The sequence below is a fragment of the Leucoraja erinacea genome, chromosome 11 (genome assembly GCF_028641065.1).
Source record: "Leucoraja erinacea ecotype New England chromosome 11, Leri_hhj_1, whole genome shotgun sequence".
Lineage (NCBI taxonomy): Eukaryota > Metazoa > Chordata > Chondrichthyes > Rajiformes > Rajidae > Leucoraja > Leucoraja erinaceus.
Genome location: NC_073387.1, coordinates 24,530,035 through 24,557,834, shown reverse-complemented (window position 1 = coordinate 24,557,834; position 27,800 = coordinate 24,530,035). Strand labels below are relative to the sequence as shown.

General features: G+C 41.4%; 1 protein-coding gene across 2 annotated transcripts; it reads right to left on the bottom strand.

Moving 5' to 3' along the window:
* Positions 1-1,089: 1,089 nt before the first annotated feature.
* Positions 1,090-26,769, bottom strand: hmmr (hyaluronan-mediated motility receptor (RHAMM)). Of its 2 annotated transcripts, none has more exons than XM_055642875.1 (22): positions 26,605-26,769; positions 26,348-26,446; positions 23,569-23,651; positions 21,786-21,851; positions 20,891-21,079; positions 20,312-20,398; positions 18,132-18,243; positions 17,643-17,705; positions 16,261-16,334; positions 15,539-15,625; positions 14,957-15,057; positions 14,323-14,409; positions 13,235-13,413; positions 12,453-12,589; positions 11,216-11,430; positions 10,700-10,816; positions 10,088-10,246; positions 8,831-8,968; positions 7,844-7,946; positions 5,442-5,618; positions 4,216-4,369; positions 1,090-2,340 (listed from the first exon to the last, which is right to left on the bottom strand). In XM_055642875.1, the coding sequence occupies exons 1-22, from the start codon at positions 26,648-26,650 to the stop codon at positions 2,321-2,323; spliced, it is 2,493 nt and encodes an 830-aa protein (XP_055498850.1). In that variant the 5' UTR covers positions 26,651-26,769; the 3' UTR covers positions 1,090-2,320. The 2 variants fall into 2 exon arrangements, with proteins under 2 accessions (XP_055498850.1, XP_055498849.1); XM_055642874.1 differs by having other exon boundaries at positions 17,643-17,708; positions 26,605-26,768.
* Between the last annotated feature and the right edge of the window lie 1,031 nt (positions 26,770-27,800).

Below are 27,800 nucleotides of genomic sequence, written 5' to 3'. Positions count from 1 at the left end.
ACTGCCTCCTCTTGCTTCTGATGCAAGTAAATATAGTCTAGTTAGGCTAAGTTCCCGTTCATACACCTGCATTATCCTGCCTGGATAATATCAGCAATACAGGAACCCACACTTTACAAAAATACTAGTTCCCCGTGGATTTCACACAGTTTTCTCTCATGGGCAATTATTTGGGCTTTTATGAGTTATTATAAGTTTTCTCTCATGGGCAAATAACCTGATGTGTATTCAGTTTCAAAAAATTGCCAAATAGACCAAGAATATACTTAGTTGTAACATTTCATATGATAATTACTGACCATCGACAGCTCAGGACTGGAAGTGCCCAAGGGAGTTTTGAGGAATTAGCAAATAATTAATTTGAGGTCGGATCGTCAGGGCGCCGAGCAGCTGTGCACAGTCTACCACCACTTTAATTCTCAATCCCATCCTCATTCTCACCTGCCTGCAGCCTCCTCCACAGTCAATAATGAGGCCCAAGGTAGATCAGGGGAGCCACATCTTACTGTAGCTTTGCAACTCTGGAATGATCACCAAATTCTCCAACTTCAGGTAAACTGTTTCTCCCCATTTTCCATCATCAAGTTTATATTCCTTTCTCAATGCACTTCTTTAAGAATCCCCAGTCATACACTATCCTGGTTCAACTTCCATTCTTTCATTGTCCTGTACCTCCCTCTCAATGGCATGGGCCACCTCCCCCAGAAGGATCAAGTAGTTCAAGCAGCAGTTTATCTCCCACCCATAATGCCAGATCCCAATAAAGATATTTACCCCCAAACACTCCTGTCAGAGCCCATTCAATTCTCATAGCCCAGGGTTTTAGCTGCTTGGCACAGCAACAGAACCACACTGACACATCGTTCCAAGAGTACATGTAGTCAGTTCACAGACCTGCAAAACTTGGCCAGAAATGGTTAGCCTAGTGCACATCTTTCCTCAGAAACTGAAAATGACAAATGCATCACCCAATCTCAATACTCATGCCCAGTGTTCAGGCAAGGCTGTCAGTCATCCAGTAATATTATAGCAGAACCTACAGCGTGATGTAAAGAAAATCAGGAGCTCTATCTGAAATTATCAAACACCTTTTAACACACATAAAAGCATCTTTATTCATGTTTCAAGCCGTGATTTAAGTCATCAGTGTTGCTAATTAATTCTATTAGTATTACAAGGTTTTGAAGTAATTCTTGTAAAGAAACGTATATATATATCCACGGTGAAAATGTCCAGCAGGAACCTTCAATTAAACTACCTTTTTGTAAAGGGTATAATTCTGATTACTGGCACATAGTAATGTTACATATTTCACATATTCACAGTAAATCATCAAAAGAGTGAACATTTCCGATAAATTGAACCTCACATTCCAAGCTATACACAAGAAACATGTGCATGCACACAAACTTTGATGTAGGATTACACAGTAAACCATGACTAGGTATGAGCATGAAGATGGCTGTATTGAATCAAGAATTACCCACTGAACAAAAATCCAGAGGGGCTTTCTTGAAAATGTTGATACTCGAACATGATTGGGAATAACATACAAGAGCAAGTGCTTCACACAACTACCCACTCCAAGCCTCAACACAAAGGTTTTCTTCACACAATATAGGATTGCGAAAGGACCAACATCTTGCCGACAGTTGAGTACAGATCTTGGACATCAATAGGTGAAGTGTGCACATAGACTGGATGTCTCAGTCTGTGCATCAATGATATTCACTTGGCCGTTCTGAAGAAATGAGGCATTTACCACACCATCTCAGAACTGCTAAATGGTTAGGTTTACAATTTAGGATTCAACCCCAATCCAGCTTAGCATTAAATTATTTAGATGGATCATTTGTACAAGTGCTTAAGAACCATGAGAGACTATAGAAATAATTTCTAAATTTTAAATCACCTGCTATCTTTGTCAACAATATTTTGCAAGTAATTCCTTAGAAATATTTGCAAAACCAGAACCATTTTTCCCCAGACATTAATTGACAACTGACCATTAACCCTACAGAAATATTTACAATACATCACACCTACATTCGGTCTTTTGCAAACCAGAGTACGATTATTATAATAATAAAGTTAATTCTGAATTAATGTAATCCAAAGGGAGTTTATAACTAAATATGTAGTTAAAATTCAAGGCTCAACTCGTATGGAAAAATAAATCAGGGGAGCAAATCTTTTCCTGTGGTGCATAATGATCCATTTGTGGTCTCCTTCAACACAAGCCATTACCAGCATCTCAGTCCACTTGAATCCTCAGCCTCAATACTTGGAATCAGACCTCGGGTCATCAGATGTGCAGTGTTTAATGTACATTTATGTTCCCTACAAAATCAAAATTCATGCATTAGATTCTGTTCAGTTATCCAAGTATCCATCTTGAAACTTTACAAAGAAAGGGTCAATGCATGGTGATGGCATTTTGCCAACATTTATTACCATCCCCGATTGCCTATGAATTGACGGTAGCCTCCATGATAGACCACAGTAGTCAGCTTCAGGCTCTTCCCACCAAAGGTCTTACAGCGGAGCAAGATGGTCCGCTCCGCTAAGAAAAAAAGCAGTAGTAGGGGCATGGGTAATCTTCATCGTCATTTCGGTAACCGGCTTCCGTCATGGCGTCAAGCTAATTCAGGGAGATTCTGCTATATCAGGCTGAGAGATTAAAGAATAGACACTAAATGCAGCGGGTCGGACGGCATTTCTGGACAAAAGGAATAGGTGACATTTCGGGTCGAGACCCGTCTTCAGACTGAGTCAGGGAAAGAGGAACTCAAACCATCCTCCCCCTCCCCTTCCCTTCCCTCCGACACGGACATGGAGTGATCGCCGGCCCCCCTTTTTTTAATTGAACATCTATTTCCTTCGGATGTTTTTAAAAAATTCCCCCTTACCATTTCTGTACTTTTTCGATAGCTGCCATGACCCGTTTGATGTCATCCTTCGCCCTGCTCCTGGTCTCGGCCCCCACCAATCTGCTGGACATGCTGTGTGCGCCCGTGTGTTTGTTTGGCGGAGATTGAGGAGAGAAGGGCCGCCACCAAGAGCGAGCGAACGTGCGGACAGACGGACAAAAACAACGATCATTGAGCCGAATAGGTGACATTTCGGGTCGAGACCCTTCTTCAGACTGAGTCAGGGGAAAGAGGAACAAAGAAATATAGGCGGTTCTAAGGACAAATGAATGGAAGATATGCCTATATCTCCCGTTTACCTTTCCCTTGACTGTCAGTCTGAAGAAATGTCACCTTTTCGGCTCTATGATCATTGCTTTCGTCCGCCTGTCCGCGCGTTCGTTCGCTCTTGGTGCCAGCGCCTCTCCCCTCAGACAAACACCCCACACACACACACAGCATGCCCGGCGGGTCGGTGCGGACCAAGACCAGGAGCAGGGCGAAGGATGACATCAAACGAGTCATGGCAGCTATCGAAAAAGTTGACCCAAAATATTACCCATTCCTCTCCAGAGATGCTGCCTGATCCGCTGATTTACTCCAGCCATTTGTGTCTGTCTTCAGTTTAAACCAGCATCTGCAGTTCCTCCCTGTACAAGGTATGTGACGTTTAAAAAGAAAATGTAAAAAAACATTTAAAAACACATAAACTGCTCACCGCCACGCTCATTACACTGCGAGAGGCATAACCGAACGGGGTTTACTGAAATGGGGGAAATGGTGCATACTACACGTCAGTCCATTGTATTTCACAGGAGTGGACCATCTTGCTCTGCTCTAAGATCTTTGCATCCCAGTGTCAGAACCCACATACTCTCACAATTCCCATATCCATCAGACACAAGGAATTGCAGGTGCTGAATCTTGCATATAGAACACAAAGTACAGGAGTAACTCAGCGGGTCCGGCAGCATCTCTGGAGGACTTGGGTTGCTACTGTTCCAGGTCTTCTTCAGTCTGAAGAGTCCAGACCTGAAACATCACCCATCTATGTCCTCCACAGATGCTGCCTAACCCGCTAAGTTACTCCAGCATTGTGTTTTACCCATACCAATCTTCCAACTTTCAATAGTTGCCCCCAAACATAATCTCAACTAGCTATCCCTCAAGAACTTCTGCAAACGATCACCTGAAACGCATCCCTGATCACAGGTCTGCAGAATTGGTACATAAATGCTCCATGATTCAGGAAAGTAAAGTGCAATCAAATTCATCAACACTGTAGAAACACCCAAAAGTGAGTTACCTTCTCTCAGTGGCGTGGTTGGAACCACATTTTCCTTTGCAGTATGTTTGAAAGCTTTAGCTGGATCGAAGCTCTTGATGCCCTGGCCATGCGGTTCTTGGATTTTCTTCTCAGCCTTCTCCCTGGATAGTTGGCTTCGTAATTTAGTCATCTCCTGTACATGTGACCAGAGCAAACACTAATGTCCAGGCTCTGCACCTTTTGCCATTAAATATATTTACATAGTTAACCTCACTAAAATACCATCCCCAGGACTTCCATCCAGGAAACGTGCAAAATTTCCAGGAAAGGGAGGAAACCATAGCCAGGTCAGTGCACTAGTGTATTTATCAGACCCAGGACTAATTGCATCAGTTAATAAATACACTGCTGCGAGAATGAATGTGGCTAAAGTGGTATTGTAGTACTTGCAGTTAGCCTTCAGGTAGAGGTCAGGATTGTGAGGGTTTGTACTCGGGCCTAGACAATAGTACTAGGGTGAAGGCCTGCCAAGGCTTCAGACCCCATACCTCTACAGTGCTGCAATAGGACACTGCATGTTCTCCCTGCGACAGCGTGGGTTTACTCTGGATGCTCTGGTTTCCTACCACATCCCAAAGACATTCAGGTTTATAGGTTAATTGGCCTCTGCAAAATTGTACAGAGCCAATCAGCAGTCACAGGGAGAACGTGCAAACTCCACACAGATAGCACCTGAGGTCAGGATTGCACTCCGGGTATATGGCGCTGCGAGGCAGCGGATCTACCAGCTTTGCTGTCCGTCTGGTTCTGAAGAAGGGCGGACTGCTTCCACTTGGACTAGTGATGCCATGGGCTCTATTGAGTGAGAAGTACGCCAACAGCCCAACAGTTACTTTGATTCAAGTAACTTACTCCTGCTTAGATGGTCAGATCAGAGAACTAGACTGCAGCTTTGTGTTGGGTTAGCTTATCGCAGCTGAAGAAATGAGTTTCAACACTTTTATTCTCACCCTTAGTCAGATGTGGCTTAGACCCTCTCAGTCAAACATCTTTAGGATGATGCTACTCTGGCCCAGACAACATTAGCACTAGGATGAAGGACTGCCAAGGTTCAAGCCCCAATCCCTCTACAATGCCGCAAAAACAAAAAGCAGCTATGTTTAGGACGAGAAATATTTTGGTTCAACTGGCCCTCTGAATCAGAAGACCCCTCCACATGGAGACAGTATGATTTAAAGGAAAGCTGACCACGCTTCAGCAGTTACCTGCTTTAGCTGCGCGTTCTCCTGCTTCAGCTTCATCACGTGCTTTATCTTTTGTTTCTGGTTTTGATGGCCCAGCAGCTTGGCATAATCTGTGCTCAGGTTATTCAGCTCTTCCTGGGTTGCCCCATGCTCACTCAGGAGGGCATTCTTCTCCCTTTCAAACGAGTCCAGTTGGTCCTGCTCACATTAAATGTCATTAGTCTTCACAGTTGTTATTTATATCAACTAAGTGTCCTTTATAGATTTAAACACAACCAACTCTCTCCACAACCAGTCATTGATACATCTTGTGGTACAATGCATTCAGAAAGTATTCAGACCCCTTCACTTATCCCACATGTTGTTACATTACAACCTTATTTTAAAATGGATTAAATTATTTTTTTATCATCAGTCTACACACAATACCCCAGAATGAAGAAGCAAAAACAGGTGTTTAGAAATGTTTGCAAAGTAATTAAAAATAAATAACTGAAATATCACATTTACATAAATATTCAGACCCTCTGACACTCAAAATTGAGCTTAGGTTCATCTTATTTCCATTGATTATCCTCGAGATGTTTCTACAACTTGATTGAAGTCCACCAGTGGTAAATTAAATTGATCGGACACGATTTTATAAAGGCACGCACCTGTCTATATAAGATCCCACAGTTGACAGTGCACATCAGAGCAAAAACCAAGCCATGAAGACGAAGGCATTGTCCGTAGACCTCTGAGACAGGATTGTGTGGAGACACATACGCGGGGGGAGCGTATAAAACAATGTCTGCAGCATTGCAGGTCCCGAAGAGCACAGTGACCTCCGTCATTCTTAAATGGAAGAACTTTGGAACCACCGGGACTCTTCATAGAGCTGGCCACCTGAGCAATCGGGGTAGAAGGGCCTTGGTCAGGGAGGTGACCAAGAACCCGATGGTCACTCTAACAGAGCTCCAGAGTTCCTCTTTACAGATGGGAGAACCTTCCAGAAGGACAACTATATCTGCAGCAGTCCACCGATCAGGCCTTTATGGTAGAATGGCCAGACGAAAGCCACTCCTCAGTAAAAGCCAAAAGGCACCTAAAGGACTCTCAGACCATGAGAAACAAGATGCTCTGGTCTGATGAAACCAAAATTGAACTCTTTGGCCTGAATGCCAAGTGTCACGTCTGGAGGAAACCAGGCACTGCTCATCACCTGGCCAATAGCATACCTACAGTTAAACATGGTGGTGGCAGCATCATGCCGTGGGGATGTTTATTAGCAACAGGAACTGGGAGACTAGTCAGGATCGAGGGAAAGATGAACAGAGGTAAGTACAAAGAGATCCTTGATGAAAACCTGCTCCAGAGCGTTCTGGACCTGACGGGCGGAGGAGGTTCACCTTCCAACAGGGCAACGACCCTAAGCATACAGCAAAGACAACGCAGGAGTGGCTTTGTGACAAGTCTGTGAATGTCCTTGAGTGACTTGAACCCAATCGAACATCTCTGGAAAGACCTAAAAATAGCTGGGCATCGACGCTTCCCATCCAACCCGACAGAGCTTGAGGATCCTCAGAGAAGAATGGGAGAAATTACCCAAATACAGGTGTGCCAAGCTTGTAGCGTCATACCCAAGGAGACTAGAGGCTGTAATCGCTGCCAAAGGTGCCTCAACAAGGTACTGTCTGAATACTTATGTAAATGTGATATTTCAGTTATTTCTTTTCAATTACTTAGCAAAATTTTCTAAACATCCGTTTTCAGTTCTTCATTCTGGGGTATTGTGTGTAGATTGATGATAAAACAAATGAATTAAACCATTTTTAAATAAGGCTGTAACAAAATGTGGAAAAAGTAAAGGTGTCTGAATACTTTCTGAATGCACTGTATACCTCGGACTCCATGTTATGCGTGATCAAGCTATAGATGCCACACGTAGCAACAGAAACCAAAACAATGTGCAATGATCACCTCCTGATGGAAGATGGCACTGCACAAGAACCACCGCTGACAATGATACCAATCTAAAGTAATCCCTTCAGGCTGCACATGATCCATATCCCTCCATTGCCTGCATATCCATGTGCCCTTCTCAGAGCCTCCCAAATACTACTATTACATCTGCTTCCATTACCATTCCTGGTAATGCATTATTGTGTGTAAAAGAAATTTGCCCTACACATCTCTTTAAAATTTTTCCCCTCCGAGTTTAATCTCCCCTCTAGTAATTAAAATTTTCATCTGTCCAGATACTAGAACATTTTCATCAGAAAGATACTGACTAGCTATCTTTTCTATCCCTTTCATAATGTTATAAACTTCTATTTAATCTCCCTTCAGCTTCTGGATGTACCAGAGAAAAACAAGGAAGTTTGTTCAACTTTTAGCCATAAATTGTTTGCCAGGATTAGAATTTGATGATTATCATGTACCTGGAAAGGTTTCACCTTGTTGTGTAATTCTTCATAAAGAGCTTGCCACTTCTGTACTTCAGCTTTTAGTTCTGCAAGAACATGCTCCTCCACAGCTACACCCCTGCAACAAGAACCATCTTTTGGAAAAGGAACTCAATTTACTATACAAAAGGACTCCATTATTTGGAGGAATAACAAACTAAGGCACAGCGAGTAGTGCTGCTGCCATACAACTCCAGTGACCCCAGGTTCTAACCTGACTTCCAGTGTTATCTGTGCTGAGTTTGCATGCTCTCCTCGGGTGCTTCAGTTTCCACCCACATCCCAAAGGATAGTTTAGTTTAATATTGTCACGTGTACCGAAGTGCAGCAAAAGGAAAAAGGAGGAGGAGCCCGAGGGCTGTGGGAGATTGGTTTCTGTGATTGTCTGGGCAATTTGTTGCAAATTTCTTGTGGTCTTGGATGGAGCTGTTCCCAAACCAGGCTGTGATGCATCCTGATAAAATGCTTTCTATGGTGTTTTTGTAGAAGTTGATGGGAGTTGTTGGGGACATCCCAAACTTCCTAAGCCTTTTAAGGAAGTAGAGGCTTTGGTGTACTTTCTTGGTCGTTGCTTCAATATGGGTGGTGCAGGAGAAGTTTGTTGGTGACCACCCATAAGTAAAGCCAACTTCATACCTTCACTAATCCATTGCCTTCTGATCTTAATTATTAATAAGAAAGGAGCTAATAAAATTATGCAGCCAGCATCTGTGGAGAGAAATGAACAAACAAAATATTGGGTTGGGACCCTTCTCCAGTCTGGAGTCCCATCTGTCCATTTCCCTCCACAGCTGCTCTCTGACCCACTGAGTTCCTCCAGCACTCTGTCTTGCAGTAAATTAGTCAAGACGAGACAAACCAGTGAACCATTCACTTTGGAATCATAACAGACTGCAGATAAAACAAAGCAATTCCGTTCATGTCAGAGATTCCAGCACATTACATAACACAAGCTATCTTTACCTTTGTTTCTCGACTTGGCATGCCAGAGCCTGTTCCAGCTTTCTTTCCAACTCATTTACTTTCAGGTTGTAAGTTTCCTCCAACTTTTTAAGTTCAGGTTTCTTCTGAGCCAACTTCATCTGTACTTCCAGCAGCATTCTTTGCGATGAGCGAGAAAGAACACAATCCAATTAATGATTGGGGTTAGGTCAGAGGAGAATCTCAAAAAAAGTTGGGCTTTTAATTCTTTAATGAATACAAAAGTAAAGAACAAATTTGGAGCAAGTTTCATTTACTATTAATATTTATCACTGTACTGTGGAGTCACTTGTAAAACAGTTGATAAACATTAACTGCAAATGGAAATGCAAACCCCTTAGACCTACATGATTTTAATGAGAACAAGTAGACCCTTCAAGCCTGCTCCACCATTCAACGTCAGACCGGTTCTCCGCTATCATTGCCTCATTCTTTCTCCTTAACCTGCAACAATTTAATCTTCACAACGCTTTGGGTAGAGAATTACAGGGATTCACCATCCTCTGAGAAGTTCATACCCACTTCAGTTCTAATTTTTTAATATTTTGACTTTAGGGTAGTTCCAGGGTGGTTGAGTGGAGAAGGAATAGTGATGAAATTAAGTAGTGCTATGATAGGGATTCTGGCCCACTGACAGGAAATCCTTGTGGGATCTTGTGGAGATTTGAACTCGTAAAGAGCATTGACATCACTGGAGAATTCCTACACATATTAGGATGTTTCTTTTGCATTTTGTTCCCTACCCCTTCCTGATAAAACAAGCTTCGCAATGAATTTCAGACTTCCTCCTGGATTTACATGACACTATTTCAATTAAGTACTGAAATGGCTGATCAAGATAATTTCTAATTTCAAATACTACACATGGAACAAAAGCTCAGACAATTATGTCACTTAATAGAGCATTAAAGAAATAAGAAATTTTGTTTTAAGGGAATGAATCAAGCAGTTTTTTAACTGCAAGGCAAAATTGGTTCAATGACGTTCATGTGAGGTTATTGCCACAAATTATAAACTGATATCAGAATTTGTAGAAACTATTTACTATTAATGGAAGGTAGACAAAAATGCTGGAGAAACTCAGCGGGTGCGACAGCATCTATGGAGCGAAGGAAATAAGCAACATTTCGGGCCAAAACCCTTCTTCAGTCTGATGCAGATCTAATGCTAAATTGGTGTAATGCGGAACCCTTTCAGGGAGCTGTATCAACACGATGTGGGCAACAGCCATCGACATACCTTGCATATTCCTCTTTTGCCTTGTCTTTAGAGAGTTGACTCTCTGCCAGCTGCTGCTGCTGTTCCTTGATCTGGTTCTGGAACTCCGCAAGCTCCTTGGCCAATGTTGTGTTACTCTCCTGTCGAGATTTCAGCTCCACACTTACAGAAAGTCTGTAACTAAGCAGTTTTGGACAGTTAACATGTTACAGAGGGAGGACTGCAACTTTGGGACATACTCTTCAAATTAGTAGTAGAGGATGCTCACCTCCAAACAGACAAAAAGCATTTATGACATTGGGAGGAAAGTGGTTTAAATGATACAACAGCAATATACAATTGACGCTGGAAGCGTACTACAAATGCTGGAAACATACTACAAACATTGGAAATCCTCAAATAATCAGGTAGCATCCGTGTAGAGAACTCAGAAGTTTTAATTCAAAGGTTATCACCCTGAAATATATTCCTTTCTCTCTCTAACAGTCAGATCTTTCTGGGCCATGGGGAGTCACAACCAACATTTATGTATGGAACTAATGCCATGGTGCAAAAGAGCAAACCTCACATTGGGGTTTTTTCAGACCATTAACACATTTAGTTGATCCATTATTTACACGTGATCAAGCGTACCTTTCAAATTGTGCTTCAACATCTCCCAATTTCCGCAGTGATTTTCTCTGTTCCTCGCGTAACTCATTGACCGCTATGTTGTGAATCTCATTGACCTTCCCCAGTTCTGCAATTTTCCTATGGAGAGCAAAGAAAAACTATACAGTAAACTCCAAATTGACAGGAACACGATCAAACTACAACCAAAGGAAGCTGGAGCGGTTTAGATACAATGTGCTAAAGTCAGGATTTACAGTCAATATAGGAGATTCTCAGTTGCAAGGAATTTTGGCGTTACAAGAACTACCTACAAGCACATCATCTTGGCTGTAGGAAGTTATATAATCAATGGAAATATATGATTGATAATGGTTTTACAGGAATTGTATTTCAATTAACTCACCGAACCAATATAAACCCTCAGACCCTCTCTCTTGCACTGGACTTAATAGCTTTGTTCCTATAGTAAAATAGTGGCTTGGCCCTTCAGCGTTTCCCTTCATCCAGCAAAGAATGGCGCATAGGAAGCATACTGACCCATCCAACTCTTCCTGCAATTTATCCAGCTGTCTTGTTTTCATTTCATTCTCTTCCTCCAGCTGTCCAGCCAACTTCTCTACCTCCACCTCCTTCAGCTGCAACAGTTCCAGTTCATCCAATGCACCTTCCAGCTCTTCCTCCAATACCAGTTTCTCCTTACTCATCTCCTCATGGATGGCATAAAGTTGCTGATGGACGGAAACGGAAAATTCCTGCAGAACAAAGTACAAGGGTCAAGTCAATATTCAAGTACAAAGTAAATCAGGACAAGATGACCATCCGAGATTTACAAAGCAACAATAGGAGATATAGGACCAGAAATTTGGTACCAGAGAATGTGGCTGCTGTTTCCATGGCAGACAGCGATGGCCTATAGGATATGACACCTATGATACTTCACCAATGGTTTTAAATACCTGGAGTATTTCTCCACAAACATTTCAAGTAGCAAGGTCTGGAGTTTAATCAGTGCAAACATAAATTCTCAACTTATACAACCCTCTATATTATTTTAAATTAAGGTCTTCGTACAGAAAACGGATGCTTCTGATAGCAAGAAAGCACTTGCTTCATCACCATTCTATCAATCCGTGTTGGCACTTTTACCGCAACCCAAGTTGCACTAGGAATGGTGAGTGAATAGAGGAACCTTGGAGGTTCGTCCATATGGATTCGAACCTCCCTCGCTATTCACTCACCATTGCCAGCAGCCTACCATTTATTGTATATTTGACCATTGTACTTAAATTAAATTCCACCAGCCAATGCTCTACCCAATGTTCCATGATAAACCAGGTAAATGGACAAAGCCACACATTCCAACAGGGAAAACATCCCTACCAGAACACCAACGGTTCTTTTAAACGTGTTCATGTTACAGCAAAGAGAGAACTAGTGTGAAAAATAACACCTATCCAGGAACACAAAATAAAAAAATCTTTCCCCACAGCTAATCCAATTGCAAACAATTAGCCAGTTAAACTGCCTTCACACTATTCAAGATGTTGGTCCATCCCATCCACCTTTCCCTATGGAGTCATTGCCATCAATGAGCAAGAGCTCCTGGCTGACACACACTTTCCTCAGTATCCTGTACAAAGCAAGATACACTAATTAAAATAAAGTAGTGCCAAATATAATTCTGACTGTAGGATTTCAGAATAAACCATGAAAACAAACTACAGTGGTAAATTCCATAAGTAGATGTATAATTTTCCAATTTTTTGTTTTATACCTTTTCTTGTGTGATGGAGAAAATTAGATCTTGTTTCTGCTGCAGATCTTGCTCCGTTTTGTCCAGCTTTTCCTTCAGTAGAGCCAGTTCTCTCATTAAACTTTGCTCCAGCTCATGACATTCTGCCTCTACTCTTTCTGCAATGAACAAAAGTTAATTGTAAAGTTGCCATATTCTTAAGTTTAAATCCTTTGCAAAAACGTGTTAACCTTATAGACTCAGTCATAGTCATATAGCACAGAAACAGGCCGTTTGGCTCATGCTTGAAGCAGTACCCATCCAGTGGCAGTGCAATGGCTGTGCTGGCCATCATTGGGCCAAACATCTTTTGACCACTTCTGTCGCCATGTGTAAAGTGGCAAGAATGAAATGTCTGACCAATCAAATAATTCAGATGCAGCATTAATAATAACACCAAGCAGTCCTCAAGACAACAGACAACCAAGTTCATTCATCAATATATACACATCACTATTAAACTGTGCAACACAAACATCTATGATCAAAACATAAATGGAATGATTCCTGTTATTATAAATTTCCAGAAAAATAATCTTGTGCAAATTAAATTCCATTTTAATAGATACAAGTTTTTTTTTAAAAACGTCACTAACCAATCATTAGTTAAGGGACCACTTGTCAAGTTTTCATTCCAAGAGAACTGTCAGACTTGTCAAAATGGGGTGGCTTCTTCTGTATGTTAGTGCTCACCAGTAACACATTAGACACAATTAGAAACTGAACCATGGCTAGGACTGTTGACCCTCAATGCCCAGACATACCTTTCTCCTGTTCAAGAAGCTGACACTTTGTATTTATTTCTTGTATCTGCTCACAGTGAATCGCCTCCCTCTGCTCGAGACAGTTTTGGAGGTTTATGGTTTCCCTTTCCTTCTCAACAAGCTGCTCAGCTGACAGGTTGATTTCTTCTTTAGCACCTTCAAACTGCATCTTTATTTGGCTGAAAGAAATTTTGTTTTTTTTATACACTCTACACTGTAGCATATGCATCTAAATTAAAATGATTTCATACCAAATTGCTAAATTCACATCAAAATAAACCAATTCCAAAATGGATTTAGAAAAAAAATTACACTTTGGCATATAGGGAGTTGAAAATAATATTTCAAATTAAATTTGTTTGAGGTATTTCAAAGTGCAATGTATTCTGTTAGAAAACTAAGGCACAAAGACAAGAATCAGATGGGTAGTATCTGTGGCATCAAATGTAGATCTACAGACCTGCAATTTCTCTCAACATTGTGATAAAACACCCACACCTACACTCGCAAGTACATACATTAAATGTGAGATGGATAATGTCAATCCTTATTACGCCCATTTGTCAATTACTATCTGAAATGTTGCTCATCACTACAGCCAAATTTCAAAATAAGAATATGATGGTTAAAAGAAAAAAAACACAATTTTGCCAGTGTTAAGTGAATTTCTCTCTCTCACTGACTAGCTGAAGGTCGAATACATAGGAACAGTCGACAGAATAACCAAAATCTGCTCATAAAGCTCAATTTATATGTGCATTGGCAGATACTTCCACACAAGTGTTAGGACACGTATTACATAAAAGTAATACAATTGACAATAATAAACCAAAATCTATAGGCTTTTGTTAATTCTTTGTTAAAATAATCCAATACCAATCTTAGGTCTGTTCTCCTCATGTAGAACTAATTATGGAGACAGAAGGATGAAAAATTATGCCATCAAATAATATACACCATTGATATGTGCACCTTAATTATAAATTGCTTTTAGTTTATCAAGAATTATAATTTAACATTAATTTCCAATCCCAGTACAAAATAATCAAAATTCACATCCTCTTGAACATGCCCCAATACCCAAGTACCTGAGTTCTTCCAAACAGCAGGAGAGTTTCAGTTCAGTTTCAATTTTGGCTTCCTCCAGTTTCAGTTTGTGCTCTTCAATTAAAGTTCTGGGCAATGTTAAAGTAATACAACAGTAGTTAAAACCAAGCCATATCGAAAAGTCAAGTCAAACACGCAACTCAAACTGCAGCGATTCACTCTTCCGTAAGACGAGCAATGCAAATTTCACACCTTTTAGTTTAAACTGTAAAGAAACTGGTGCTCTACGATTCCATGACTACATTCACCATGGACTTTCCCCAATGGCACCCATTCTTATTGGATTAAGTGCACAGACTTCAATATTTATTTGACCATTCCACCAATGGCATTACAATCCTGCATAATCCCATCTCCATTCCCTAATGTGAATATCAGGTAACAGACAAGGAAAAGTAAGAGCCTGTGCTAATGCTTCAAAGGAAAATAAAAGCAAACTGGGCGCTGAACTGTCCAATTCAAATTAGGACTGTGTGGAGAGCAAACTAGTAGCATTCTGTATGTTCAGCCTTCATACTGGTCCATCAAGACACAGGGTAAAACGACAGGCATGAATACAACAGATCACTGTCAGTGATCGGGTAACTTCCATAAAAAACATCTCTATGTACATACAGTTTTTCCTGAAGATCAGCAATGTCGTCTGTGGATTGCTTCAGAAGATCCTGCATGGCCCCTAGGTCTTTCTCAGTCTGTTGTTGCTTGACTGTTGAAGCCTGAAATTGAAGTTATTAACAAGTTAACACTGCTATTAACAAGTAGTAAAAGGTCTGGATTTTCTGATCGAGCATACAATAGAAATTAACTTCATCTTGCTGCAGAATGGCCATAACCAGTCAGATACAGCGCTTGATCAGCGAATTAAGATGTTAAACAATAGTCGCTTTGTCCTCCTGCTTTTGAACATGGAGTCAATGGAATTCACAACCAAAGCAAAGGACGCAGATTAAATTTGGCCAAGGAAATGGGCACAAGGCAGTATGGATAAGAGAATTCTAATAGCTTCAGATGGCTGTCTGCAATTCCACCTTCCAGGGAATTTCGCCAAGATACTCAAACCTTTATAGGGCTGTGGGCTGATGTGGTCATTATAGCAAGAGTTTGCTTAGTTGCAACTTACTTTCTCAGTTACTGGATCCTCATAAGTCACATACTATCTAACCTTTGAATAGGACAACTAAAGTTATCAAATCTTACCACACATTTTTCTTCCATGTCAGTGGACATCAGCTGTAATTTATTCTCATATTCACTCATGTTAGAGCTCAATTTTAGTTGAAGATCCTACAAGGAGATCACAGAATCACAAAATGGCTGTCATCAGGAACACAAAGTATTAACAATTCAAAAAAAATTGTTAACCCCCTCCCGTAACCATTCCCTATACATCCCATTTCCCTTTTGAATGCTACAATAACCATGTGCTGAAAGATTTTCTCCATTTTGGATCTGTTGCCAACTGCCTTCATTCTATGACCAGTGGTTTGCAACACTCATGATTGTGTTGATTCAATAAAGCACTGACATAGAGCACGGTCCAGGGGGGTGGATAAACCATCCCTCAAGCAAACCAACAGGCCATCTCCAGTTCAAGTGCAACTGCTAAATAGTGATCCTGACAGCTACATACATGAAAAACACAGACAACTCCAAGACTATGCACAACTTATAGCCGATTGATTTCCAACTGTCACTACTGACATTAGATCATGAATATTACCAACTCAGATTCCATTCAAAGCAGTTACATTATAAGAAAATAGAGGCAAACAGTTAGAGTTATGCAACTTGAAAGCAGGCCCTTTGGTCCAATAACAGCCAAAGTATCTACCAAAGCTAGTCCAATTTGTCTGCTTGTAGCCATAAACCTCTCCTATCCATGAGCATGTACAATCGTTTTTCAAGCTTTGCAGAATTACCTGAATTTTTTCATTGGCTTTCTCCAAATAATCTTGCAGGACTGTATTCTCTTGACGCAATTCCTCCGTTAGAGCTGTACAAAAAGAAAGCACATAACCGTACAACATGGGAACAGGCTCTTGGTACCACCAAGTCTGCATGATGCTAATCAAGAACATTGCTGTGTATCTGCTTCCACCACTCCCATTGGCAGCACATTTCAGGCCACCAGCCACCTCGAAACAAAAAAAAAAACACCTCACAAATGTTTTAACTTTTCCTGTCTCACCTTAAACCCATGTCCTTTACTATATGCCATTTCCACCCTGGGACAAAGACCGAGTAACCTTATGGGGTTACTCGCATAGGTTTTATATATTCTCATGTTGCCACCGTGGCCTCCACCACTCTATATAAAACAATGCAAACCCTCCTTGTATCAGATTTACTCTTGTCAACATTTTGTAGTGAATCTCTTCCACACTCTCTCCAAAGCCTCAATATCCTTCTTGTAATGGCCATGATACTCCAAATGTGGGCTAACAATTTTACACAACTGTAATATGACTTGGCAACTTTTATAAAGCCCCAAACATTCCTTATGCCTTCATTCCTATCTTTACACTTGTATATAATTTTCTGGCAGTTATGGACTCGCACCCCAAGATCCCTCTGTACATCAATGCTCCCTAAAGATCTGCCATCAATTATACACTTTGCCCTTGCATTTGACCTTCCACGTGTTCTTACCGACATCTGTCATTTCTCCATCCACGATTCCAATATATCTATATTTTGCAATATTCTTGACAACCTTCCTTCCTATTCACAACTCGCCCATTTTTTTTTGTTGTCTTATTAATCAGACCACTTAAAGATACTTATCCACCATAATGCTCCCCACCCCACCAAGAGACCCAATACCACCATCTTTTTAATATAGACATAGAACAGAACAGCACAGGAACAGGCTAGTCAGTCTACGATGTGTAGAACATGATGCCAAGTTTAACTAAGCCCTTCTGCCTGCACATGATCTATATTTGTATTTGTTTATTGTCATGTGTATTAAGGTAGAGATAAAGACCTGCTTTGCATGCTGTCTAAGCAGATCGTTAAGTGCAACAGACAGATGTAAACAAGAGAAAGGAGAAAAGAGAAATGCAACATTTCAAGGTGATCATCATTGTATTGTGCCCAGTGCCTAAATGCATTGTACCCAGTGTATTTGCACAAAATGGCCAATAAAAGCTAGTCTAGCCTCTCCAGCAAAAACCAGCTGAGAAAATATTTAGTTTCTTTTCAATTTAGTGAAAGTATATAACTTTTCACACATCAAACTGGCGAAGTAAAATGCCTTGCTCACGGTTGTTTGAGTCAGTAATGTTTCTCAATCATTTACCATGGAACTTGTCCATTTCCTTTTCCAGATCTTCATTATGGAATTTTGTTGCCTGGTGCATCTCTTCTGTTGGAACAATGTATACTTAATCAACAGGAACATCCAGAATTATGATAAAACTAGGAACTAAGATTTTAATCACAGTATCAAACCTGTTCTTCCCTTACTTAAAGGATTGGATGGAATTGCTGTCAAAGCTAAGGATGCCTTGACTACCCCAATCAAACTTCCCTTGCATTCCATTTGATTTACAAAGGCAAATTTGTGCCCCTTCCAAAACAGTTCCATTTTCTAAAATCAGTTTGAGGTGTGTGGACAATGACTTTGCAATTTTAAGTCTGCCTATGATAAGGAAGATCAGTTCAAAACTCCAGCTGAAGGCTCATTACAATGCCGCAAGAATCCACAGGCCCTTACAAGTCCTTGCCACTAAAGAACAAACTTTACATATATCAAACAATGTAAAATTATACAAGATTGAGTACTTGCCCAATGATCGGTTTCTTTCTTGCAATGCAGCCACTGTGGCTTTGGAAGCTTCCTGGTCAGCTTGCAAGAGTTTCACTTGACTTTCCAAACTAATCTGAAGGTAATTGATCTCCTACAGCATTGGATTTGAGCAGATATGACACAGCAAAGTTTATATCACATGATACAGCACTTCACAGAAGCCACAAGTAATAGAACAATAGCTGGAACATCAAACAGGGAAGGGTAGAGCATTCCAAAGATGTGGAGAAACTGTGCATTGTTACGCCTCCGTGCTGGGACAGGTAACCCATAAGATGCAATATTTGCTGCACCCAATTTTGTTATGATCGATTCAAAATGAGTGTTTGCCCAATACATATTAATCACAATTTTACTAATCAATTAAACAATCTACAATACATTACTTTTGAGAGAAAAGTGACCTCAGAAAGTCAACTGCACGGATTCATTTAGCTGAAGCAAAAAAAAAAAAAAAGAAACTGCAACTGATGGCTAAAATCAGCAGCTCATGCATTTTTCATTAAAATGTGGTGACTGATTTTTATTAAAATGTGGGACTTCTGTCCTTTTCTCAGGTGGCCTGGAAACTCCGACCACTTGATGCAAAAGTTTTTCTGCCCTCTCATCTTATTTTGTCGCTCACCTTACAGCCAAAAATCAAACTTCAATTAATCCAAGCTTCAATCTAGTCAATGTACAAAATGTGAAGTGTGCGAATCGGTGAATTAAAATCTGAACGTTTTATGCAGTTTAAAAACAAATCTAGCTGTGAAGTGTGAGTTGTTGCTCATTATTCCAGAAAGTCCAGGCGTATCAGGCTGCACAGTCGGATGTTGGACTTTTGGTTATTGTCAGTGCATCACATTCCCTCCTCAACACATTGTGTACAAGGTAAAGAAAGAATGATTTCACAGCTAATGACACTCAAGAATGAATTTGCAGGACTCTGGATGAAGCAGGAGAATTGGACATTTGACTTTCAGCTTGGAACAGGCAGACTCAATGGACAAAAATCTTCTTCCTATTCCTTAACAATTCTAAGTTGCATCTAAATCTTTAATTTTTTTTCAACCTATAACTGATCTTGGGCTCAGTCATTAATTTGATAAAAAACAATACAAGCAAGGATTTAAGTAAAAGGGATGGAAAGAAAATATAATAAATCTGATGGGGTATTTTAACTGCAGAAGATTTCACTGATGCCCTTTAAAGCCAAGTGAAATAAATTCTCGATAATTTGTGAGTGGTGTTAGTATGTTCCCAGATAAATCAAACCTTCAGTACTTCTTCCTCCTGAAAAATTAGAAAACAGATTTACAAAAGATGTATTAGACTTTGTCATGCTTTGTAAGAGTTCAATTAACTATCTGCCTTCTGAATTCAGGAAGAATTTTGAGGGGGTTTGTAGGATAAAAGGGCCAGCGGATCAGCTCATCAGTGCAGAAGTAGCCATCCAGAGGTGAGGAAATGAGCTTCAGTGACAGCTCACTCGCATCCATCAACAATTAAATATATCATACCAATTAGATTTTTAATGAAAAAAGGGGGTGATGAGAAGCACAGGCAGCTCCCTCAAAGGAACAATACATTATTGTGCCTGCTGCACATGCCAGCTAATGGCTATTTTGTGCCTCAAGTGTCGAGAATGATTCCAGGAATGAGCAGGTTAACGTATGATGAGCGTTTGTCGGCACTGGGCCTGTACTCGTTGGAGTCGAGAAGAATGAGGGGGGACCTCATTGAAACTTACAGAATAGTGAAAGGCTTGGATCGAGTGGATTTGGAGACGATGTTTCCACTAGTGGGAGAGTCTAGCACTAGAGGTCATAGTCTCAGAATTAAAGGGCATCCTTTTAGGAAGGAGATGAAGAGAAATGTCTTTAGTCAGTGGGTGGTGAATCTGTGGAATTCTTTGCCATAAAAGGCTGTGGATATATTTAAGGCAGAGATAGATACATTCTTGATTAGTACAGGTGTCAGAGGTTATGGGGAGAAATCAGGAGAATGGGGTTAGGAGGGAGAGATTGATCAGCCATGATTGAATGGCAGAGTAGACTTGATGGGCTGAATGGCCTAATTCTACTCCTATTCCTTATGAGAGTAGAAAAAAGACTCCCATTTCCTTGGTGCAAAGTATATTTGATTCCATTCCTCCAGAGCAAATAAAGTGGCAATACCTTATCCTTGGCATCAGTCTTGTTCTTCACTTCAATCAATTCCAAGCAAAGAGCATTAATCTTCTTCTTCTTACTATCATCAGAACACTGAAAGAAAATAAAACATTTACACTAGCTGTGCTTACACATAAACAAAAACATGTACAGCAATGTCAACTAGTCATCACTGGTCATGCACATTAAATGAGCAGCATTGATCAACTCCACTGTATTCCATTTGTGTACGTCTCCCTTTGAATAGTGTAACTGAAGTGTCAAATACCGATATCAAAAGCAACCACATGTAGTAATTTACCAGTAGTGACAAATACCTAGGTTTAAGGTTCAGCCCTACCTGGGACCAAAAACATGTTTACAATTGCAGATGGATTACAACATAAAGCCTTTCATAAGCAAGCTGTGTGGCGCTTTCTCATTATATGTTGCATATCAAGCAATCTTAGTGCTGAACCACAATTGAACATGAAAGTATAATGAACTCTAGATAACCAGTACATAGAGTAAGTGCAAGAGCTAAGAGAATCGGTATCAAATTTAAGTCCAGTCAAGAGAAAGAATCAGTGATGCTAACAACAATACCTTTGCCTTGAGTAACTCATTGGCTTTATGGAACTCCGAAAGCTGTCTTTCCAAGGTAGCAACATTTGATGTCAGGGACGATTTCTCCCTCACAGCTGCAGCCAGTTTGCTTTCAACCTTTTTCAGCTCTTCTTCCAGGGCCTGAAGCCTTTTATCCTGTTCCCCTCGATGTTGCAGCAGGCCCCGGATCTGCATTGGATGAGTTTAATTACTAAGAATTATATTGTATTAAAAGGCATTGCATTAATGTTTATTTTTAGATACAAAACATTTCTTACCCACATACTGGAAATAGCCTTTTACAGACTAAAAAAAAGACTTCCAAACTCTGATTATGAGAGAACAACAGAGTGGAAAGAATATTTATTACACCCAAGTTAAATCATCAGCTCTCTTGACAACTCCCGGTAAGCTAAGCAAACAATTAAACAGAAAAAAAAAGTACAACCCGACTTGGAGCTGATCTTCCACCCAATGTAGTAACTGCAAGAGATGCCCAACCCCAGCTTCTGGGGAGAACAAGGAAAGGCACTTGAAACAACCATAGAACCCACTGCAGCGTTCTAAAGACAAAGAAATATCTGCAAAAACCCAGATCAAGGCATTCGACAAAAGATTTTGGACCCGAAACATTAACTCCATTCTATTCACAGATGCATCTGACCTGTGAACATTTTCAGCAGTTAGTAGTTTCAGATTTTCAGCCTTCACGATAAATCTTTCTGTTAAATTTCTAATATAGAATAACGTCTCAAGCTTTAACATCCGTTACAATGATTTAACATTTAACCGCTATTCCATTTCATAAACCGACAACGCAGCCACCAAACAGCTTCATCCCATGCACCGTAAATAACCAACAAGAAGTTACAAAACTGTGCAAAAGTCTACTTGCCTCTTGTTCCAACATTTTCTGCTTCTTGTGTTCTAGAGCCAAGGTTGCATCCATTTGACCAACGGGCTAGACAGAATTCAAAAACCGGTACGATTATTAAAAGTGATAGAACATCAGGGACTCAAAAAACAGGAGACCAGCACAACACCCACCCACACATAATAATAATAATATTTATTTATATAGCACTTTTCAACAAAACCAGTATTTGAACCAAAGTGCTTTACAGAGATTGATTAAATTAATTGAACAGATCAATGCAATAAATCCATACAAATCAAAAAAAGAGAAAAAAGAGAAAAAGAAAAAAGACGCAGAAACAGTACACTATAGAAATCAACATGAAACGTCCCCCCACAGCAGAATTCACTGTGAGGGAAGGCACTAAAAAATATCCAGTTCTCCCTCTCACAGTCCACCCGAGGTTGGGGCCTATATCTGGCCTCCTCAGCCAGCACGGTGTCTTCAGGCCCTCTTGCCGTGAAGAATAGAAATCATCGGCGTAGGTGAACATCCTCCGGCCAGGACTGAAGCGGCATTCCCCCCCGAAGACTGCAACGACCAAAGTTCACAGGCATTTTAAATGAAAGGCCGACAACCCCGACACTGGCGATCTCGGATCCCAAAATCCGCGGTGCCGTCAACGGTCACAGTGCCCCGGAGATTACCGCAAGGCGACCCGGTAAGGCATCGCCCGCTCCTTGTAGATGTCCCAGCATCTACACCGCCGTCGAAGCTGCAGTCCCCGCAGGAAACGCCGCTCAGCGCTGCTCCAGTTCGACTAGGCCGCACAGAGAGGACGAAGATGCGGTTCGGAGAAAAACCGCATCTCCGACCAGGTAGGACTGGGGTTAAAATAGTTTCCCCCTTCCCCTCCCCCACCCACCACATAAAAGAAGACCTCCAATAAACACCTGATATGAACAGGACTAAAAATAAAAATAAATAAGGGTGAAAGGACGGACAGCAGGAGGAGCGGCCATACACAACGGCGCATCACCCCCGCTGTCCGCCATCTTGAAAATAGACAAGATAAACATAGACAAGATAAACATCTCCTACTCTTATGTAGAAGATCGTTATATCAAACTCATCAGGAGGCAGAGTGAAGGGCCTTGAAGCTTTACATTACTGGAAGCAAAAATCTCATTGATCTTATCAAGGATCTTCTGGCATTAACCTGCATTAGGAGCATTAGTGCCGTCTTGATACAGCTCAGACATCATGAGTACAAACCTTGAAGAAATGGAGAAGCAGTAGCAATGGGCGATTGTAGTTATCCAGCAATGACATTTGCATGAATAACCTATCCAGTGGCCTCTTGCTACACGCTACCACAGTGAGCTGGCTATCTTGACACTTTCTCAATCACAAGAGGAGATATCACTCATTTAACCTATCCCAATGTCAACTAAAGCCTACACAGATGGCATAACTCATAATTATAAGCTCTTCCTTCTCAGGCAACAACATCAACTGTTGGTTGAAGGTTTTTTGAGCGTTCATTTGAACCACAAAGCACATTGTTCATCAGGCAAGGCAGAATAGAAAACAATCGGATAACAGCACATTCTCCACAAGGTAAAAGCATTAAGGTAGCAGAGGTGCAACAACGAGAACAGCTATGATCATTTTAAATGAAAGATTCTACAAAATAGAAAATAAGTGCATTTTGTTTAAAAATCTGATGGTCATATCATTTTCAAAAATACAAAAAACAGTGACGTACAAGGCTAGAAAGCCTTCTAAATTTAAGTAAGTCAAATAAAACAATTTTACTAACTGCAGTACAGTTGGGATTCTTCCTGGAGCTTGCTGGTGATATCAGTCCTTTCTCAACATCAAGATCAACTTGGTCTCCTGTATCTAGAAATAGCGATAAAAACCAGTCAGAATAATATTTTAGGGAAATGCAACACCAATTTTTGATGAACAGTCACATTTATTTTCCTATTTCATCTATTGCGAAAGATTTAACATGCCCGCCATCGCTCATAGCTACTATTGTATGATGGTTGTGCAAGGATTTTTCTATTCACACACTGGTACTGACAGACAATACCCAAATGGCCTTAAACCCGACTCAATTGTTCAAATATGTCTCTGACTAATCAGAAAAAAGTGGCCCACCATATCTGGTTAAAAAAAGACACCTTAGACACTCTCCGTCGTCTCCAGGCATTCCATTCTATAGGCCCCCATCCTCACCATGGACGTCCAGTCACTCTACACCTCCATCCCGCATCAGGATGGTCTCAAAGCCCTCTGGTTCTTCCTTGACCGGAGAACCAACCAATACCCATCCACTGATATACTCTCCTAGCAGAGTTGGTCCTTATCTTCAATAACCTCGTTTAACTCCTCCCATTTCCTCCAAATACAAGGGCATGCGCATGGGCCCCAGCTATGCCTGCCTCTTTGTAGGGTACGTCAAACAATCCTTGTTCGAGGTGTACCAGGGCCCCATCCCCGACCTCTACCTCCGCTACATCGACAATTGCTTTGGTGCTACCTCCTGCACCAATACACAACTGACTGACTTCATCCACTTCACCACCAACTTCCGTTGCCTATTTCCTTCACTCCATAGATGCTGCTGCACCCGCTGATTTTCTCCAGCACTTTTGTCTACCTCTGGTAAACTAATGGCATGCAATGACAAAGTAAATGATCAATACACTATGTAAGGAAATATGTCACAGATCATTCTAAAATTAAACTATTGCATAAATACTTGGAAACATAGCAGCCATGCAACAAATACTCCATAATTGAAAAGAAATAGGTGGATGAAGATTTATAGCACCTAATTGTTTTAAGCAGCTTAGTAATTTAACGTTATTTATAAATTTCAGATCAGCACACAAACACCTATATTTTCCCAATAAGGCTTAGGAAGTTTGCCATGTCCCCAACAACCCCAACATCTTCTACAGATGCTCCTTAGAATTTTTTTTATCAGGATGCATCAGAGCGTGGTTTGAGAACAGCTCTGTCCAAGACCGCAAGAAATTGCAACAAATCATCAACGCCGTCCAGACCATCCCACAAACCAACCTCGATTCCATTGACTCCATTTATACCCCACGCTGCTTCGGCAAGGCCAGCAGCATTATCAAGGACGAGTTACACCCTGGCCACTCCCTCTTCGCCTCTCTCCCATCGGGCAAATGGTATAGAAGTGTGAAAACACACACCTCCAGATTCAGGGAGTTTCTTCCAAGCTGTTATCAGGCAACTGAACCATCCCACCGTGGCAGCACAGTGGTAGAGTTGCTGCCTTACATTGCGAGCGCACCGGACACCCGGGTTCGATCCAGTCTACGGGGTTCTGTACGGTGTTTATACGTTTTTCCCGTGACTTGCGTGGGTTTTCTCTGAGATCTTCGGTTTCCTCCCACACTCCAAAGACATACAGGTATGTAGGTACATTGGCTTGGAATAAGTGTAAATTGTCCCTAGTGTGGGTTGTGTTAAAATGCAGGGATCGCTGATCGGTGTGGATTCAGTGGGCCGAAGGGCTTGTTTCCACGCTCTATCTCTAAAACTAAAAGAACTAAAACTACCGCAACCAGAGGGCAGTCCTGAACTACCATCAACCTCATCGGGGACCCTTGGACTACCTTTATCGGCTTTACCTTGCACTAAACGCTATTCCCTTATCAGGTTTCTGGACACTGTAAACGGCTCAATATTGTAATCATGTATTGTCTTTCCGTTAGCTGGTTAACACGTAATAAAGCTTTCCACTGTGCCTCGGAACAGGTGACAATAAACTAAACTGAGCTAAAAATAGATCCCCAAGAGATACAGCAGCAGATTCTAGGCGGGCACTGCAATTCCAAATCTGGTAGAAAGCTCAGTTCAGGCAAATTATGTAATTAAAAAATAATTAATGTAAATGGTTGGTCGATGGTTGGCACAGACTTGGTGGGCCTGTTTCTGTGCTGTATCTCCCCTCGACTCCACGAGAGTAGTGTCAGATAATAACTTGATTCAACACCAATTTGTGTAGGGATATAATCTGTACCGACAAGAATGCAACAATTGAGGCGGCACAGTGGTGCAGCAGTAGAGTTACTGCTTTACTGCGCCAGACCCGGTTCGATTCTGACCACAGGTGTTGTTTGTACAGAGTACAGGAGTACACTTTGGTTTATTCCATCTGGTCACTCAATATTATGCAAGACATTTGAATGGGGTCACTAACATTCATTAAAAAGTATATTAGCTTTGTGTTATTTTATTTATTTTTCATCCTTTCAGTTGATTCAAGTGGGATTTGGGGTTATTGTGAATAGATTAGTTTTAATATTTTCGCATTTAAACAGATCTATTCTGATGTATAAATATTTAGATAAATAAAAAGACTTCCCACTGGTCACTTTAATTTCATGTATCTTGTTGTGTTTAACTGTTGGCAGACCAATATCCCTCCTGGGATAAAGTTCTATCGTATCGTCTTACCGTGTTGGTGTTCGTACCGTCACGACTATGCCTCATACTAGCAGGTCTCCCCGACACACTCGTGATAACTCAACAACCCAGTACTAAATACACACCTCTTGGTTTTCGAAATCGGTTTGCTTTCTCAAAGGATACTGGGCCCTTGGACCCCTCCGCCTGTTTAATGTCATAATGGCCCGGTGCAGGGGCACAACCTGAAAAAGGGGGAAAGAAACATCAGATCTGCATTCATCAGGACAGGATCAAACAGATAAGTAACCGTGGTGCTCAAGAGCAGCGTGCAAGGTCAGAGGGGGTCGGGACCGGGGTTAGAGCCAGTCGGAGTTAAGGTAGCGACGACCTCGGGCCTCACCCATTCTCTCGTTGAAACGTTTCAGCGGCGCCCTGGGGAAGGACATGGTGCGGGTTCTCCGGGCGGTGCGACGCTGATGTAGTGATGGTGATGCCGGTGGTGATGCCGCTGCTGATGATGCTACTGCAGGGCCGCTGCTCACTTCACTTCTCCAACCGCCGTCTGTTTGAATTCCGCTCACGTGGTACAACCGTCCACCCAGGGGCTCCGCGGGTGGTCACGTGCTTTCTCTGGCCCCGCCCCTCGAGAAGCGTTAAACACCTGGGCCCCTCCCCCCCAACAACACAGTGTGGAAACAGGACCTTCGGCCCAACTTACCCACAACCAAATATTATAGAGGAGCCTCCTGTAGTATCTTTGCCCCCAACAGTGGTACACAAAAATGCTGGAGAAACTCAGCGGGTGCAGCAGCATCCATGGAACGAAGGAAATAGGTTGCCTATTTCCTTCGCTCCATAGACGCTGCTGCACTCGCTGAGTTTCTCCAGCATTTTTGTGTACCTTCGATTTTCCAGCATCTGCAGTTCCTTCTTAAACACGTTACCCACAACAGTGGTGCCTGTTCAGATGAGGAAGCTAGATTAGAGGATGCGAAGGAAATCCTAAAAACTAAGAAGCACTGATGCTGCAGCATCCCTATCACCAGTGTGAAGGAACTTTCCAGCCAGTATTGGTGTAATCAGCCATCTCTGTACGTCGCAATTTAGACTGGATGTTCTGGTCTTATTCAGCAAATGAGGGATGAATAAAAAGAAGCATATATCTAAGCTGGCATTGACACAAAAGTTAGTGGTGTGCTCAATGGGAACAGGAGAGTGAAATTACAAAGTCATTGGTGGATGAAGTGCACGTGAAACATAGCTAGATAGTTTTCAATAGCGGGTGTGCACGCAAGGTCACTGGGTCATAGGGCTTGACGCACGGAGCCGCTCAATCCATCTGGAGGACATCCGTAACTTCCGGTATATGTTATTAATGCAAGAAACGCGTACTTTCCTACCTGTTAAAAACCGCCAAAATGTTGAATTTTTGCGCTATAAAAAATTGTGGAGGTCGGGGTAAGTGTGAGAGACATGTACCCAACTTCAGAATTCCTAAAAGTGAAGCGAAATGAAGGTAGAGAAGCGAGAGTTGAAGGGACAACAGCAGCTAAAGTGCTTGGCGAACATTGGCTGTGCAGATATCGGAATTGAAAA

What these genes read in the sequence shown, in the direction of transcription:
- hmmr (XM_055642874.1), bottom strand. Translation starts at nt 26,650, where the DNA reads ATGTCCTTCCCCAGGGCGCCGCTGAAACGTTTCAACGAGAGAATGG. An exon ending in AGAATCCCAACTGTACTGCA is followed by an intron (nt 21,852 to 23,568) that starts GTTAGTAAAATT and finishes AATTCTGTCTAG; the next exon opens with CCCGTTGGTCAAATGGATGC. An exon ending in AACCACGCCACTGAGAGAAG is followed by an intron (nt 2,341 to 4,215) that starts GTAACTCACTTT and finishes TTGATTTTGTAG; the next exon opens with GGAACATAAATGTACATTAA.